The 18165-nt window shown below is 41.2% G+C and overlaps 1 protein-coding gene across 4 annotated transcripts in view; it reads right to left on the bottom strand.

Moving 5' to 3' along the window:
• Positions 1–8089, bottom strand: part of KDM3A (lysine demethylase 3A) — a 59333-nt gene extending 51244 nt beyond the window's left edge. Inside the window, exons 1-2 of one of the 4 annotated variants that reach the window (XM_088841356.1) lie at positions 7977–8089; positions 7164–7378 (exon numbers count right to left, since the gene is read on the bottom strand). In XM_088841356.1, coding sequence (XP_088697482.1) covers positions 7164–7349 — 186 coding nt within the window. In that variant the 5' untranslated portion in view covers positions 7350–7378; positions 7977–8089. Of the gene's footprint in view, positions 1–7163; positions 7379–7671; positions 7693–7732; positions 7800–7932 lie in introns of those variants that run through there. The other 3 variants (XM_088841355.1, XM_088841358.1, XM_088841357.1) reach the window with 3 other exon arrangements.
• Positions 8090–18165: the final 10076 nt, after the last annotated feature.

Raw genomic sequence — 18165 nt, 5'->3', positions numbered from 1 at the left:
ACTTTTAAAATACTATTTTCCAAGAAACTATGAAATTTCCTGCTTCTGATTTGTAAAATACCTTTTAGCTTTAAAGTTATAACCCCTGACCCAGAAGTTCCCCACATTACCCCCTTAAAATCTGTATAGATATTTTAAGATATAAAGGTAGAATTCAGTCCAAAAGTGGGTCTCTGACAGTAATGCAGTAGTAATCAGTCACAAAACCTTAAAATTCATGTAAATGTACCAAAACACCTTAGCTTCCTTAACCCATTAAGAATATGCTACCCTTTTTCATTGTTGTTCAGTTGCTAGGTCATGTCTGACTCTTTGTAACCCCAAAGCACGTCAGGCTCCTCTATCTTTCCCTATTTCCCGGAGTTTGCTCAAATTCATGTCCATTGAGCCAGTGATGCTACCTAACTATCTTATCCTCTGTCACCCCCTTCTCCTTTTGTCTTCAATCTTTCCCAGCATCAGAGTCTTTTCCAACGAATCGGCTCTTGGCATCAGGTGGCCAAAGTACTGGAGCTTCAGCATCAGTCCTTCCAAGAAATACTCACTGGGTGATTTCCTTTAGGATTGCCTTTAATTTATTCTAAGTCTTTTAAAATGCTTTTTATGTTTAAACTGAGATACTAGTATTCCCTCAATATTCACTGTAAAAATCACTATTTTTATTTGATTTAAAAGCCCTCATTTTTGACTTCGAAGAATTAGTAAATCCATCAATATTTCATAATTTCATAGACAAATCTATCTCCCTTTTCAGCCTTTCAAAAAAAAGTTTACTTAATTTCCATTCACTCATCAGAATCCAATTCAAACATCCTTTCCTCAAAGACGTTGTCCCTTACCAAAGAGCCCCTCTCTACCCCCAAGAGAAGTCCCTTGCTAACTGTACTCAAAACTCTTTTTCCTTCCCAGCACTTATCCACATTTTGAATTATTTATTTGTGGTTAATTGACCGACATATTAAAAACTCTAATAGATCAAAGTCTGTGTTGGCTTTTACTTACTGTTGTATTTCATGGATCTCTATACTTGTTGAGTGAATAAATTTCTCTCTGAAATGGGCTCTTACCTTCTGTTTCTCTCATCCATTTGGAAGGCAGGAAGTTCCCAAGGGGTATACCACTAGCCTCAATCCCAAACTTTTCCAGGGTTATGCCTATATAATATCAATCTTTAAAATCAATTAAATTTAAGACCAATCCTATCCTCCTTTCTCAATCACAAAATGTACACCCCTAATTTCTCAGGCAACTTCCCGAGAAGTGTGTATCTTCTTGGAATGGTAGGCTTTTATCCTTGCAGTTATTACAAAGTGCAAATGTGTAAGCAACTATTATGTGACAAGGCCCCATGGTCTATGATTCCACTGGTTCTATGTATTCCATCCATCACCATAACCAACCAATAGTCCTTCAAGACAGAGGTGTTCAGAGATTGAATATATTCCTTTCTGTTACTAGCCACAGAATCCATGTCTTCTGATATCTTCCCCAGTCCTTCTGTCCCACATCACATCAACTTCAAACCCAACCTAGCTCTGGATGACAGAGCTTTACCATCAATGTAGTGTAACAGGAGTGTATATCTACAAACTTCAGAACCACAGAGATCTGGGTTTGAATGCCAGCTTTAGTGAAGCTTTCTTAGAATGGTTTTACATGCATAAAATAAAATGCATAGAATTAAAAAGGCAACCAATTAACTGTACCCAAGTCAAAAATGCTTGCCAAAATCTAAGCTCTCTGAATTTAGTGTTCTGGTGGCTTCAGAATGCAAGTACTAACACCTACCCTTCACGGAATTATTAGGTAGGTTTTAAGGGCAACATACATTAAGTACCTGGCAAGCAGACTAGGCAGTTTTAAGACCTTCATAGAAATTCCAACCTTAATTTATCAGAGTATCACTTCAGTTAGGAATGGGGGAGAGAAAGACTTAAATATGATCACCTAACATCAATTCAGAAAAAAAAGAAGTAATCTAAGATCTTAAGTGGTTTCTCAAAACTTAAGCAATATCACAATTCTTATCATATCACTATCTACAAAGCTTATAATAACCCTAAACCAAAATTTAGACAAGGTTCCTCTTTACATCTCAGTTTTTCAGTGATTTGAAAAGTTCTTTAAATATAAGTTTATGACTTTGAAGTATTAGATCACATTAATCAAAAATTAGTATTTAAAAAGATGGCTTTTAAAATACATATAATGAAACCAACAAGTTGTGAGCTTTCTTAAACCTGCTTTCAAAAGTTTCCTATCTATCATAACCACACATCTTTCGTGTGGTGAGGTCTGATGTGCCATATATAAGGACATCCCCCCTGCCACCGTCCCCAAAAAAGTCTCTTCTGCAGAAATTTCTATAAAAATGTACCAGTAAGAGTTCAAATTCAGGGGGAACTAATGTGATTTAACCAAGCTCCTCCAAGCTGACAGATGCAGCTAGTTCTCGTTGTAAAGAGTGTTCTTTCCTCCACAATCCCTTGGTCCAAAAAGGAGATGTTATTTATGCTGTATGACTCCTAAGGCCAGAGAGAGGCCTATTTAATTATGATTTACTACCTGTAATTCCCAAAGTTCCAGATTTTTAACAGGGCATCTTGTAAATGTGTGCCTTGCCTATTAGCCTATCAAATTCATTGACCAGATGTTGGATATTTCAAGTTAATTATTTCAAGTTAGTTTTCCCCAAAAGAAAATCTCTTTAAGACACGTGAATTAATATTATCTAATCAAGCTAATTTCAAAACCTCCCACTTAGTATACACTAATCTTACCTGAGTATATATTTACGAAAACTGTCAGATTCTGATAGTAAAATGTTTCCAGGTTTAAAAATAAGCACTTACACAGTGGCATGTTTTTAATCCCGAAGTTTTTGATGGCATTATCTACTCTATGTCCAGCACGATGATGCAGAAGGCCACTTATTTAACTACTTCACAAATCAGAAATTATCTCATTATGCTTCTATTTATGTCTTCTTCCACCCAGACTTTTATCTAAAATCCTAGAGTCAAGCATTCAATTATAGGGGTAAACAGTTATTACACTGTGCTAAAAGTTTCTCATTTTACATGGCTTGACGGGCAACAGAATCATGCACTTGAATGTAGGTGCATTCAAGTTTCAACTGTATACAAGGATGAAAAGACCAGGTAGATAGTAGTCAAGGCATTCAGCTGCTAATGAGTGGGAAAAGCTATGACAAATCTAGACAGTGTATTAAAAAACAGAGACACTACTCTGCCAACAAAGGTCCATCCAGTTAAAGCTATGGTTTTTCCAATAGCTGTGTACAGATGTGAGCATTGGACTGTGTACAGATGTGAGCATTGGACTATAAAGAAGGCTGAGCGCCGAAGAGTTGATGCTTTTGTACTGTGGTGTTGCTGAATATTCTGGAGAGTCCCTTGGACTGCAAGATCAAACCAGTTAATCCTAAAGGAAAACAATCCTGAATATTCATTGAAGGACTGATGCTAAAGCTCCAATACTTGGACCACCTGATGTGAAGAGACAACCCACTGGAAAAGACCCTGATGCTGGGAAAGATTGAGGGCAAGAGGAGAAGGGAGGGAGAGAGGATGAGATGGTTGGATGGCATAACCAACTCAATGGACTTGAGTTTGAGCAGACAGTGAAGCACAGGGAAGATGAGCATGCTGCAGTCCATGGGGTCGCAAAGAGTCAGACATGTCTTAGTGACTGAACAACAAAAGCAAGGAAGGGAAAGACCTAGACAAACAAGGTAGAAAAGGAGGACACTCTCAGCATGCATAATGAACAAAGCCAGTTAGAAAGCAAGCTGCCTCACACTCCAATAAGAGTAGGATAAAAATAAGGTTAAAGAAGTTGTTCTAATTACACCTAATTAAGATCTGTTGTTATTCCAGATAAAGAGAATACCACTGTTCCATTGCAAGATTATTTCTAAACTGCCTTTCCATATATAAATAATAACTATTTGCTTCCTTCACTTACCTGTTCAAATATTTTAGCAAAAACTACATGCCAAGAAATGTTCTTAGTTCTGGGGATATTGAAGCCAGCAAAATAAGAGTTGTGCCAATTTCATTCTATCTGAACATTAAAGTTTAGTGTTTAAGGTTTGGAGACAAAAATGGGCAAGTTATTTAACTTGTTTAAGCCTCAGTTTCTAACACTAAAAAGTGTGGTTTACTATCTAGGATTTTTGTGAGAATTAAATAACAGCATGTACTGCTTCAGTTGTTCAGTCATGTCTAACTCTTTGGGACCCCATGGACTGTAGCCCACAAGCTCCTCAGTCCATGGGGTTCTCCAGGCAAGAATCCTTGGGCGGGTTGCCATTTCCTATTCCAGGGGATCTTCCTGACCCAATGATCAAACCCGTCTCTTGAGTCTCCTGCATTGCAAGTAGATTCCTTACTGCTTGAGCCACCTGGGAAAAGGTATTTGTTAATTCTGTCTTCACCTAACTTCTTTGTAATCAACCACTAAAGAATTGGTGATGGACAGGGAGGCCTGGCATGCTGCGATTCATGGGGTCGCATAGAGTCGGACACTACTGAGGGACTGAACTGAACTGAAACACAATGTAACTGGAGTAAGTGGCTTTGTTACAAAGTCTTTCTCTAAATGAAACAAAGTTAACAAGCCCTGTCCTTATTAACTCCTCAACCAAGGAAGCAAATCAGTCTAGACAGACTTGGACCTCTACCAGTGCTAAAACAGGTGCACACTGCTTGAATTTTATTCCTTCTTATTCATATATTGCCCCCAGTCCCAACCCATTCCCCAAATCCCGCTAAATCTTACAACAGGGTCCAACTCAGTTTCTGCCGGTATCTTGCCAAACACAATTGGTTTCAAAGTTTCCAACTTAGGCCAATTACTTCATCTGCTATTCCATTAAGGAATGCAGCAATAAATCATGATTAGAAAAGAGAAGTTGAGTAGATTTCTTACATGAGGGCTGAGTTGTGAAGAAGTAAAGCAAAAAATCCACTATAATTTAAATTGTTCTTGAATTAAACCCCCCTTGCCTCCAGGTTAGGCACCTTAGCCCACTGGAAGACAAACAGCCAAACCTAGATTCAGTGCTCTCTCTGTCCCTTAGAAGCTAACTATCCAAGTCTGGACAAGACTTCCTTTTTAAAATCTATTTCTTCTTTCTGAAAATGAAGCTATCACCACCACTTCAAAGGCTGGGGGTGAGGAAGATGCCGAGAAGACAACACATAAAGGACCTCCTAGACTGCCTTCCTAACCCAACAGGTCCTTGATCTCTGATGGGGAAGGGAACACCTAGTGTCTCATCAGTTGCTAAAGAACTAAAAACTGTGAAGCTTAATCTCATTTCCATTCAAATCAAATAAAAACAAAGGCAACAGAGAAAATTTTACTTGTTGTGAAATAAACTGTAACAACTATGATTAACATCTACTCCCCAAAGTCCATTTTTATGGAGAAAGTTTGTTAGCCTAAAGCAAATAGGCTGGCCATCCCTGCACCACACCAATTCTTTCTGTAAACCTCAAAACTCAGTTTTCAATGAGTGAAACCAACTTCACACTGTATGACAGGAATCCTTCGGTGGCACAGCCTTTGATTCAGGAGCACGATGATTAAGAAAGTGGGCTCAAGGGTCAAAACTTTCTGGGTGAGAACAATTCCAATTGTGACCTTAGACAAGACAATCTCCCCCAGGCCCAGTACTTTTGTCTGTAAAGAGGGGAATATTAGTACCTACCCCCAAAGAACTGCTGTAAGGATTAAATATGAACACAGCTATCAACTGTTCAGCATGATGCCTAGCACGTGGTTAAGTACACAATGCTCACTGCTTTTTCCACATGAAGATAAAGTAGACTACTGAAGCTATGAAAATACATGACCACATATCCTTTCCTATAACCTTTTGCAGACTAATTACTAGTTGGGGCATGCACTGTCACCTTGAAAGTGTTCTCCTTGAACAGTGTTTCAGAAATCAACATGTATTCAACTGCCAGTGCGAAAGCTTGCTTCCCTTATCTGAGCAGTTTGCAAGAAAAAGCCAAGATAATGACCAAGTGAATCCATTACCCAGGAAGGAAAGCTCTTCTTTCTGACAAGCTTCCTTCAAGTTATCACCACTTAAGAGATTTTGTTGGGGACCTCTCTTCAGTTATTTTTTTGCACGAAAGGGAGTTTATTGGTACAACGGCTTCCTCACTGGTAGTTTCCAGCATCCTTTCACACCCATACATCTATTAGGGAGTAAGAGCAGAATTCATCTCTTTTTGAAAAGATCTAACTGAAAAAGGTTCTGCGTGTCATTCCGATTCAAAATCACCTGCCGCAATTGTTCCCATTTCTCTCCCTCCCTTCCAACACTCCAATGGAGTGTTTGAAGTCATTCCTCCAGTACACCATATAAAGGGCAGCTCCACCCCAGACCTCCATATATGGTCATATCCCACACCCACTTGCAGACTCCTCAAAGACAACCAGCAACTCACTCCTGCCCTGACCCACCATATACGGGCAAACACCCACCCTAACACGCTGAAAAGGGGACTACGCTCCTCCCCCTACACACACTTTTTTCCCTCACAAGTCTGAAAGTTTAAGAAGTTGGGGGTAAGAAATTCGGAGGAACGAACCAATAAACCCAACTAAAAGCACTTCTATCCACCATTCTCAATTCTCGATTCTCAAACATTCCAAACGTCACCCACCTGCCCAAGATAGTATTAACAACACTTCCCCCTTTCCTAGAAAGAACTGTATTGTTCTGAGGAAGCACTGGAGAAGGAAATGGCAACCCACTCCCAATATTCCTGCCTGGAGAATCCCCATGAACAGAGGAGCCTGGCAGGCTACAGTCCATGGGGTTGAAAGAGTCGGTAAGACAGAGCAACTGAACAAGGAGGCACAGCGCGGGCAACAACTAAGCATGTCTGAGCAACCCCTAAGCCCATTATTAAAAACAGGCAACTCCAGGCCAAACACACCTCGCTCTACACACCATTTCAAAGACTTTGAAGGTCTAGTTTTCTGCACCTTCAGATCAGATGCCAACTTTCTGGTCGCCTTTTCAGAAAAGGGGAGGGGGGAATGGGGGTGTGCTGGCTGTCTCGTTACCAAGGTAACTAGGAAACGTCCGACTGCCGAGGCTCAGGAGCCGGTTATACCTTCAGATCCTTCTTGGTAACGTCGGTGTGGGAGACGGCTCGAATGGTCCCGGAGAGCCAGGGCCACTCGGCGACGCGCTCCACGTCCCAGCTGTCGTGGCCGCCGTCGCCGCCGTCGGCTGCAGACAGACTGAGGAATCGCTTCCCCACCAGTACTGGCCAACTTTCTCCGAGCGTGAGCACCATGGTTTCCACGCTGCAGGAAGGGCTCCTCCCTGCAAAAACACAAAAACAAAATGCAACGGAGGCGGTAGGCAGGAGGGGGCCGGGAAGAGAGGGCGGTGGGGGCGGAGGGGGGGGAGAGGAGGCCAGGGAGGAGGGAGGGTCCTAACGCCGCTCTGAGGACCGGACCCCGGGCGGCCGGGGCGAGGACATAAGACTCAGCAGCCGATCTCTCCACCCGCGCCTTCCCCGCCCCCTCATCTCTCCCTCACCCCAAACACCGGCCCCAAGCTCCTCGTGACCCTCGCTCTCCCAAGTTTCGCTTTTCCAAAACCTTAAACCTCACCACAGACTGAGTGAAGAGAGAATTATTTGCTTAAGTGGATTTGAAAGTGTTCGCCCCTCACCCCGGAAAAGAAAAGGCCCCGAAGCAGAGGGCCCGTCCCAGGCGGCCGGGTCCCCGCCCCGGGCGGCCCCGCGGGAGGGGCGAGCCCGCGGTTCCGCACTTGCCCCGCCGCCCCGCCCCGACACCCTTCTTCCCGGTCGCGGAGCCCCTGGCCGGCGCCCCGGCGCGGGGATGGCGGGGCTGCGGGCTTGGCGCCTTCACCTTTCTTCCTCCGCTCCCCTCAGCCGAGGCCGCGGCGATCTTACCCCGCCTCCCGCCTCCCTGAGTCACCGGCGGCTGCCGCCGTTTCCAGCCGCCCAGCCGACTCTAGCTCTGACTTGGTTCAAGAGCTCTCACAAGACACGCACAGCCTCCTGGGTCCGCCTCCTTGGAGCCGCTTCCACCGATCATTGGCTGAGTCCGAGGAGCTGGGCGAGACTATTAGGGAAAGAGCCCATCACCATTGGCCGTCCGAGCGAGGGCGGGGCGAGAGAAAAAAACAATTCCTTGGCTGCCTCCTCCCTCTCCCCTCCCCCTTCCGACTCCCGGACGACCCCCATTAGGTTAAAGTACACCGAGCGTAAGCGAGGGATTCTTCCGCCAGGGCCATTCTTTCCATTTGTTGCCTCACGGATGCAAAAAAGTCCCGCGAAATCGGTTATCAACTTTAGGACCCAGAGGAAAATTACTGTGGTGCACAGATAAGACTAGATGGCGAACCCTAGGGCTGTAAGTGCCTATTGGATTGCTTGTCAAGTGCGTAGGCTGTCGACCGAAGATAGGCTTTCCACTTGGCGGAAGAATCTCACAGGAAAGGGGTGAGGGCGGTGCAGAGTCAGCGGGGGAGGGAAGGGACTGGAACGTGCGGTTTGAAGCGTACTCAGCTAGAGGGAGGAGCGACAGTGCTCGAGAGGCTCGTGCGCAGGCGCTTTGCGGAGCAGAGGCTGGAGCTTGGGCTGCTGGGTGAAATGGCCGCGGGAGGCGCAGGCGCACGTGGTGATGATCATGGAACGTCTGAAGTCCGCCATTTTGAAGGAAAAATGAAGAAAGGCATGGAGTCACTGGGAAATGATATTAATTATATCTAAAGAAAAAGAGGCCATTCGTACAATGCAAGAATGGGCCATTTTCTTTATGTTTTTTTAGTGTAAAGGGAGAATGAGAAGATATTTTGAGTCTTACAAAGAAAATGAAAGACTAGATCAAGGTCATAATGATGTAAGAGATATGAAGAGGAAGTGACTTTGAAGGACAAAGGAGTTGAAAGGTGATTGTGTCTGTTCCACCTGAAGATTTTTGGTTGAATGAAGAAAAAAATTCATTGAAGGAATTGAAGATCTGTTATTTTATAAAGGCTGGTGCTTGATGTGGTATCTATCACATTTAATCTTTAAGATTAAATAAGATTAAGTGGAGAATTCAAGCTTACATTTTACAAGTGTGACAACTGAGAATCGGAAAATGTTCAGAAATATGTTCAAACAATTATAGATGTAAGTTAACTCTGGGTGTTGATTTTAAACATGTATGTTCTGAATACATGACATTAAATAAAAATTTTAAGAACAAACACAAGAATTAGTTTGATTGATTTACAATTTGCAGACCATTAAAGAGGGGGGAAATGGAACAAAGAAAACATATCCAGTCCAACATAAGTCAGAATGGGAACAAGGGAGGGGAAAAAAAAAACCAACAAGACAGAAATATGCTAAATTGATTTTAAAAATTAAAGGAGTAAGTATAAATATCAGTATTTACAATAAATATAAGTGGGTTAATTTTAATCAGACTTTTAAAAGACTCACTGGATTAAGAACAACCTATAAATTGACCTTGAGCAAACTCCAACAGCACAAAGCGTGAGAATATGGCCCTTAAAGGGTTTCTAGTCTAATGGTAATCAGTGGACAGCAATAGAGCGATGTTAATAAAGTTGAAAGCAAAGGCACCAAAAATGATTTTATAATAATGAAGGACAAATTCCACAAAGACAGCATAACATACGCTAGAACTGTTTTGACTATGGGAACATATTCTAACCTTCGCTAATATTAAACATGAAAAATTTTTTGATAATTTGTAGTAGAGTGTACTGAAGATTTAAATATATCTATCCCAGAAATAGGCATCTCAGATTTTTTAAATTAGGTATAGAGGATTTAGATTACATGATTAACTATTAATTTGAAAAGCAATAGCTAGGAATAATTACATAAAACTCAAGTAATGTATAATTCCTAGTTACATTATGGTTCCAGAACTTAGGAAAGATAGAAAGATATTCAATGTTTTATCCAATTTTATAAAACTTGTGAACCTCTATTAGCAAATCTGAATCAGTAGAGTACAAGAAAGGAAAGCTATATAGTTCAACCACACTTGTAAACAAAGACCAAAAATTCTTAAATATTAGCAAGTCCAGCAGTATATTTTAAAAATAACCACCATGATTAGTTAGGATTATTATTTGAATATGAGGTATTTCAGGTTTAGAAATTTTCTATAATTCACCACAACAGGTGAAAAGAGAAAAATCAGGTTTACTTTAGTAGAGACTGAAAAGAATACTCACTCACAATGAACTCCAAACTACCTAGAAAACTGGGAATATTAAGAGCACACATATTTAATGCTTATTCATGATTAAAAATTTTTAAACATCCTACAAACCTAGGAATATGACACCCACCCTAGAAAGACACCCATGCTAGGAAAACACCCACAAATACGAACTAGGAGACATCAACAAGGTTGTTCATTTCAACATTATTTGTGGCTGTGAAAAGTTAGAAATAATCTAAGTGTTCTTCAATTGGGTCATAAGTAAAATATGATACACACAATGAAAAGTGAGTAAAGCATTTGAAAGGGAATGAAATATATTAATATTTAGATATGCCAATAAGGATAGATTCAGTTCAGTTCAGTTGCTCAGTCGTGTCCGACTCTTTGCAACCCCATGAATCACAGCACGCCAGGCCTCCCTATCCATCACCAACTCCCGGAGTTCACTCAAACTCATGTCCATCGAGTCGGTGATGCCATCCAGCCATCTCATTCTCTGTCGTCCCCTTCTCCTCCCGCCCCCAATCCTTCCCAGCATCAGAGTCTTTTCCAGTGAGTCAACTCATCGCATGAGGTGGCCAAAGTATTGGAGTTTCAGCTTTAGCATCAGTCCTTCCAATGAACACCAGGATTGATCTCCTTTAGAATGGACTGGCCGGAGAAGGCAATGGCAAGCCACTCAAGTACTATTGCCTAGAAAATCCCATGGATGGAGGAGCCTGGTAGGCTGTAGTCCATGGGGTCGCTAAGGGTTGGACACGACTGAGCGACTTCACTTTCACTTTCACACATTGGAGAAGGAAATGGCAACCCACTCCAGTGTTCTTGCCTGGAGAATCCCAGGGACGGGGGAGCCTGGTGGGCTTACGTCTATGGGGTCACACAGAGTCGGACATGACTGAAGTGACTTAGCAGCAGCAGCAGCAGAATGGACTGGTTGGATCTCCTTACAGTCCAAGGGACTCTCAAGAGTCTTCTCCAGCACCACAGTTCAAAAGCATCAATTCTTTGGCGATCAGCTTTCTTCACAGTCCAACTCTCACATCCATACATGACCACTGGAAAAACCAGAGCCTTGACTAGACAGACCTTGGTTGGCAAAGTAATGTCTCTGCTTTTTAACAAAGCACAGTTTGAATGAAAAAAAGTTGCATTTGACAATATTTGAAAATACACATACAAAAATTACAGTATATATGTTCTATGAAATATATATATTAAAATTCATAACAAATAACTACTAATATTGGAGAGTGCACTCTAGTAATGCAGGGTGTAGGTCAAAGATGATTTAGCATTGTAATTCTCTCACTTTTGTAAGACAAAAGTATTCATGTTACTTTTGAAATTTAAAGCTATATTTCAAATCCTATAAATGTGATCTACTACATTGACACTCAAAAGTATTCATGACAAATTATTAGAACTAATACCAGAGTCAAGAAGGTGGTACAATAAAAGATCAGCAACAAGAAAAAGATCAAAGGATTTCCTATTCCTGAACAAGCATTAATTAGAACAGAAAACAGAAGAAAAAGAAACCACTTATGATTATGAAAACTATGGAATATAGGAAAAACTACAGGAAAAAAAATAATGTGATATCCTGGGTGTTCATTGGAAGGACTGATGCTAAAGCTGAAACTCCAATACTTTGGCCACCTCATGCGACGAGTTGACTCACTGGAAAAGACTCTGATGCTGGGAAGGATTGGGGGCGGGAGGAGAAGGGGACGACAGAGAATGAGATGGCTGGATGGCATCACCGACTCAATGGACGTGAGTTTGAGTGAACTCTGGAAGATGGTGATGGATAGGGAGGCCTGGCGTGCTGTGATTCATGGGGTTGCAAAGAGTCGGACACGACTGAGCGACTGACCTCAACTGAACTGAACTGATAAGAAGAAAACTGTAGGACTTCACCAATGGAAAGATAGCCATAAAATGAATACATAAAAGAAGATTTGAAAAATTCCATTTCCTTATATTACTTGATAAAGATGTCATTTCTTCTCATATTAAACTAATTTCAGATTAAATTTCTTTCAGTGAATGAAAGAATCAAAATACAGTATGTAAGTAATTAAAAGAATACAGAAACAGACCCATGGATATATAAACAATGAGCTTATGATTAACACAGCATTTCAAATGAATGTAAATAATAAACTATTCAATATATGCTTGGGGTTTGTTATTTCTTAGGAAGAGGAGGGCATAGCAACCCACTCCAGTATTCTTGCCTGAAGAATCCCCATGGACAGAGGAGCCTGGCGAGCTACAGTCCGTGGGGTCACAAACAGTCTGACATGACTGAACAACTAAGCACTTCATTCATTAGGAAAAATAACAAAGTTAGATCCCTACATCAGTGTCAGAAAATAAGTTACAGGTGGATCAAAGAGCTCGATATAAAAAAAATCTAGTAAAATATTTAAAGATTCTCCACCCATTGCCTTCCTCTGTCCCTTTCTCTTCCTCTTCCGGAACATTTCAGTCCTAAAGATATTAGAGTGATGAGTAAGGTAGGTTTTCTTAATAAGAGGTTGCCTGGCACAGAAATTTGAGCCAATTAGGAGTTAGTCCTGATGGGGAGAGTCAGAGTTCAAGTGGGATGACAATAGTAGACATACAGAAGGTTAACCCAGCATGAGATACCTAGAGCCCAAGCTAGGTGAGGTGGACACGCATGAATGGGGATCACCTGGTTTTGGTGCATTAGAGTCCAAATAAGGTGAAGAGACTGTTCTCATTGCGGGAGAGCCTGCCACTCGGTATTAGAACCTGAGGAAAGTAATGGGAGCATTCACTTAGGAATTAGCAAAAGACACTGAAAAGACTAACAGAAATCTTAGAAGTAGTAGGAGAACCAGGACAGAGGTATATCCTAGAAACAAGGCAAAAGGGAATTTCAATATGGAGAACTATTCAGAGAAGTCAAAGGATAAGCTGAAGTCAAGACAAATGGAAAAGTGAGAAACAGGATGTCGACATTTCCAACAAGTATATTTTAGCCTGGATGAATTGCCATATATCATTTCTGTTGGTTCATAAAATCTATCATCCAAGTTCCAACATGTGATTACAGTAAAAATCCTGCCACCAAACTGACTTACCTCAAGGGACATCAGAAGTTTCCAAAATCTCTTAGGAAATTTAGCAATTGGGACTTTCCTGGTGGCACAGTGGTTGAGAATCTACCTTCCAATGCAAGGGACATGGGTTTGGTCCCTGTTCCAGGAGTATTCTACATGCCAAGGAGCAACTAAACCTTTGTATCCCAACTACTGAGCCCTCTTTCTAGAACCTACGAGCTGCAGCTACTGAGCTTTTGCACCTAGAGCCTGTGTTCCAGAACAAGAGAAGCCATCCCAATGAGAAGCCTATGCACTGCAATGAGAGAGTAGCCTCCGCTCGCCACAACTAGAGAAAAGTCCACGACCAGCAATGAAGATCCAGTGCTGCTGCTGCTGCTGCTGCTAAGACACTTCAGTCGTGTCCGACTCTGTGCAACCCCATAGATGGGAGCCAAGCAGGCTCCCCCATCCCTGGGATTCTCCAGGCAAGAACATTGGAGTGGCTTGCCATTTCCTTCTCCAATGCATGAAAGTGAAAAGTGAAAGTGAAGGTGCTCAGTTGTGTTTGACTCTTCAGGTCCCCATGGACTGCAGCCTACCAGGCTCCTCTCCATGGGATTTTCCAGGCAAGAATACTGGAGTGGGTTGCTATTGCCTTCTCCAAGATCCAGTCCAGCCAAAATTAAATAAAAGAAAGTTAGCAACTAGAAATTTAGTGTTTGTTTGGACTTTGATTCCTCACCTGCAGAACAATTAAAATACAATTTTCTGTCTGAATCTGCTTTGTTTAAATAGCACAATAGTGTTTTGTGTGAAAATTTAAATGTCTTGTTATTTCTGTTAATAAAGCAGAATGTCAGTACTAAGTTCCTTGTCTCTTTCTTTTTTCAAGAAGTTTTTCTATTGAGGAATAGTCTATTTCCAGAGAAATGGGCATATCTTAAATGACCAGTTTCTTCAGTTATACAAATGCAAACATCTGTATAACGCACATCCTCATCAAGATGTCAGCCAACTACAGGCTACAGGCCAAATCTGGTACACAGCCTAGTTTTCTACAGCCTAGCGACTTTCCTGATAGTTCAGTGGTTAAGACTCAGTGCTTTCACTGTCGAGACTTGGGATCAGTCCCTGCTCAGGAAACTAAGATCCTGCAAGTCATACAGTGCAGCCCAAAACAATAATAAAACCAGAAGTGTAAAAACATTTTATGACCATGCAAATCATACAGAATTCTAATTTCAGTGTCTATAATAAAATTAGAACACAGACTCTAAACAGAGGGACTTCATAACTTATTTTCTTCTGTAATTGCCTTAATGTCTTCAAAATGTGGTCCGTAAATATCCCTAAACTTCCCCAAAAGGCTCATACTCCCTCTAGCCCCCACATGAAAAAAATCTCTTTCTTAAAATCATATATTTCAGTTTCTGACTTCTCAGCATCTGGCTGAATGACTCTGAAAGTGACATAACATTTTTTCAAAGTTTTGTTGAACTTGTCTTTTAGTTAATTGACTTATGACTGAATATATTGCTATTTCTCCAGCTGTTATCTGTTCTACCACCCCCACATCTACCGTCTGTACAGTGAATGGAAAAAGGAAAAATGGAAAATTTCACATGAGACAGTTCTTAAATGCAATCTCTTGTTTGTTTTTCTTCCTAATGCTTCATTATGAAAGATTTTAAATATTACCTATATGACAACCATCTAAGTTCAACAATTAACATTTTGTCATGATTGATTTATGTAATTTCATTTATATGTATATAGGTGGGCTTCCCAGGTGACACTAGTGGTAAAGAACTTGCCTGCCAATGCAGGAAACATAACAGACATGGTTTCAAACCCTGGGTCAGGAAGCTTCCCCAGAGGAGGGCGTGGTAACCTGCTTCAGTGTTCTTGCCTGGGAAATCCCATGGATAGAGGAACCTGGCAGGCTACAGTCCATTGACTAGCAAAGAGTTGGAGAAGACTGAAGCAACTTAGCACACATATATGTAGATATAATATTTTTTCTGAACCAGGCAAATTTGTAAACGTCATTGAAATTCACCACTAAATACACCAGTGTGCATCTCCTAAAAAATAGTTTTTCTTTAATCTTTATTTTGAGTATAATTGCTTTACAATGTGTTGGTTTCTGCTGTACAACAACGTGAATCAGCTGTAAGTATACACATGCCCCCTCCCTCTGGAGCCTTCCTCCCATCACCACCCCCATCCCAACCCTCTAGGTCATCACAGAGCACAGAGTTAAGCTCTCTGTGCTATACAGCAGCTTCCTACTAGCTAGATATTTTACACATTGTAATGTATACAGTACTACTTTTTATATTCATCCCACCATCTCCTTCCCCACTGTGTCCACAGTTTGTTCTCTATGTCTGCATCTCTATTTCTACCCTGCAAATAGGTTCATCAGTGCCATTTTTCTAGATTCCATATATATGCATTAACATACAATAAAAAAATAATCTTTTTTTACAAAATTATAATATTGTTATCTAGTATAATTTAAAATCCTGTCCATTTTCAACTTTCTCCAATTATTTTGAGTTTGGCTTGAAGAATAACATTCTTGGATCTCAAATATTCCTTGAAAGAAAGATGTGATGAATAATTCATAACTAAGAAGTCCCTGGAGGTCCGGGGGCTTCCCAGGTGGCGATAGTTGTAAAGAACCCACCTGCCAATGCAGGAGACACAAGAGATGCAGGTTCGATCCCTGGGCCTGGAAGATCCCCTGGAGCGGGACATGGCAACCCACTCCAGCATTCTTGCCTGGCGAATCCCATGGATAAAGGAGCCTGGCAGGCTACAGTCCATAGGGTTGCAAAGAGTCAGACATGACTGAGCAATTTATCACACCAGTGGTTTGGACTCTACATTTTCACTGCCAATGGCCCAAGATAAATCCTTGGTTGGGGAACTAAGATCCCATAAGCCATGTGGTGCAGTGCCCCACCCCCAAAAAAGGTTGAGTCTTTTCCCTGTCTCAAAAATAAAGTGAGGACTAAAGGGATTCACCTTCCATAAAAGTTGAATTAACAACTCATTTTTGCAAATCTTTCTGTCTCCCCCCTAAGAAAGCACAGGGTAATAATCATGCCTGAGAAGTTTTCCAAATAAAAGATTGTACTTATTTGGATTCTTAATATTTACCCCTCTCCCCAACAAGTGATTAACTGATTTTATATCGTGATGATGGTAAATTCTGGCTTTTCATAATTAAATGATTTGAGTTGCCAAAGGCAATGGCACCCCACTCCAGTACTCTTGCCTGGAAAATCCCATGGACAGAGGAGCCTGGTAGGCTGCAGTCCACGGAGTCGCGAAGACTCGGACACGACTGAGCGCCTTCACTTTCACTTTTCACTTCCATGCATTGGAGAAGAAAATGGCAACCCATTCCAGTGTTCTTGCCTGGAGAATCCCAGGGATGGGGGAGCCTGGTGGGCTTCCGTCTATGGATTCGCACAGAGTCGGACACGACTGAAGCGACTTAGCAGCAGCAGCAGCAACAAAAATTTAGAACACAGCTACACCCATCTGTTTGTTTTATCTATGACTATTTTTATGTTACAACACAGACTGTTCAGTTCAGTTCAGTTCAGTCGCTCAGTCGTGTCCGACTCTCCGCGACCCCATGAATCACAGCACGCTGGGCCTCCCTGTCCATCACCAACTCCCGGAGTTCACTCAAACTTATGTCCACAGAGTCGGTGATGCCATCCAGCCATCTCATTCTCGGTCGTCCCCTTCTCCTCCCGCCCCCAACCTTTCCCAGCATCAGAGTCTTTTCCAGTGAGTCAACTCGTCGCATGAGGTGGCCAAAGTATTGCAGTTTCAGCTTCAGCATCAGATGACCCCCCAAAACCTAAAATATTTGCTCTTTACCCCCTTACAGAAAGTTTGCCAAACTCTGATGAGAGAGCATTTCATGACTCTTGAATGTTCCTAAGTGTTATATTCTAGTCAATACCCCTGCCCAGAGTAGCCTTTGTTCTGATTTCTATTACTAGAAATCGATTTTGCCTGTTTTTGAATTTAATTCAAATGGCATATTATGTATGTATTCCTTTGTTTCTAGCTTTCTTTACTCAGTATGTCTTTGAGATTCATCCATATGATTACATCTGTAAGATGCTTATTTCCTTTCATTGCTAGGTATTATTCCATTGTCTAAATGTGCCATATTTTGTATGTCCATGCTCTGTTAAATATCTGAACTATTTTCAGTTCTTAGTTATTATGAATAATATAATTATGAGTATGTTTGGGTTTAAGTCTACTATTTTAGTGTTTGATTTCTGTTTGTCTCATCTGTCCTGCCTTTATACTTTCCAATATTTTAACTCTGTTATTGTTCATTCATTCCTGTAAAATCCGTTTTTATTTCATATAATTTTCTTCCAAACTAATGAACTTTAAAAAAATGGATTAACAATGTATTCAGTCATTTAAATGGCATGTTGTTCAGTCACCAGTTCATGTCTGACTCTTTGCAACCTCATGGACTGCAGTACTCCAGAGGACCAATAAAAGGAATTATCTGATAATTGTTCACTGTGTAATTCTATTGATAATACTAAACCAAGGATCTGTTACATATTCCACTCAGTTGTATTACGAGTTTCCATGTGTGTGATTTGATCAACAACAACAAAAATTATGTACATGATATAAAGCTGCTTTTCTTTTTAGTTTTAAGAGTAGCTCAATGATTTGGGGAGTGTTAGTAGAGCACAGTACATACATAAGAAGAAAAGTACAAAATGATATTTAGCTTTTCAGTTCAGGTCAG

This window comes from Moschus berezovskii, chromosome 11 (assembly GCF_049115385.1).
Source record: "Moschus berezovskii isolate FMDL1 chromosome 11, NW_MosBer_1.0, whole genome shotgun sequence".
Lineage (NCBI taxonomy): Eukaryota > Metazoa > Chordata > Mammalia > Artiodactyla > Moschidae > Moschus > Moschus berezovskii.
This window is presented reverse-complemented; position numbering and strand designations above follow the sequence as displayed.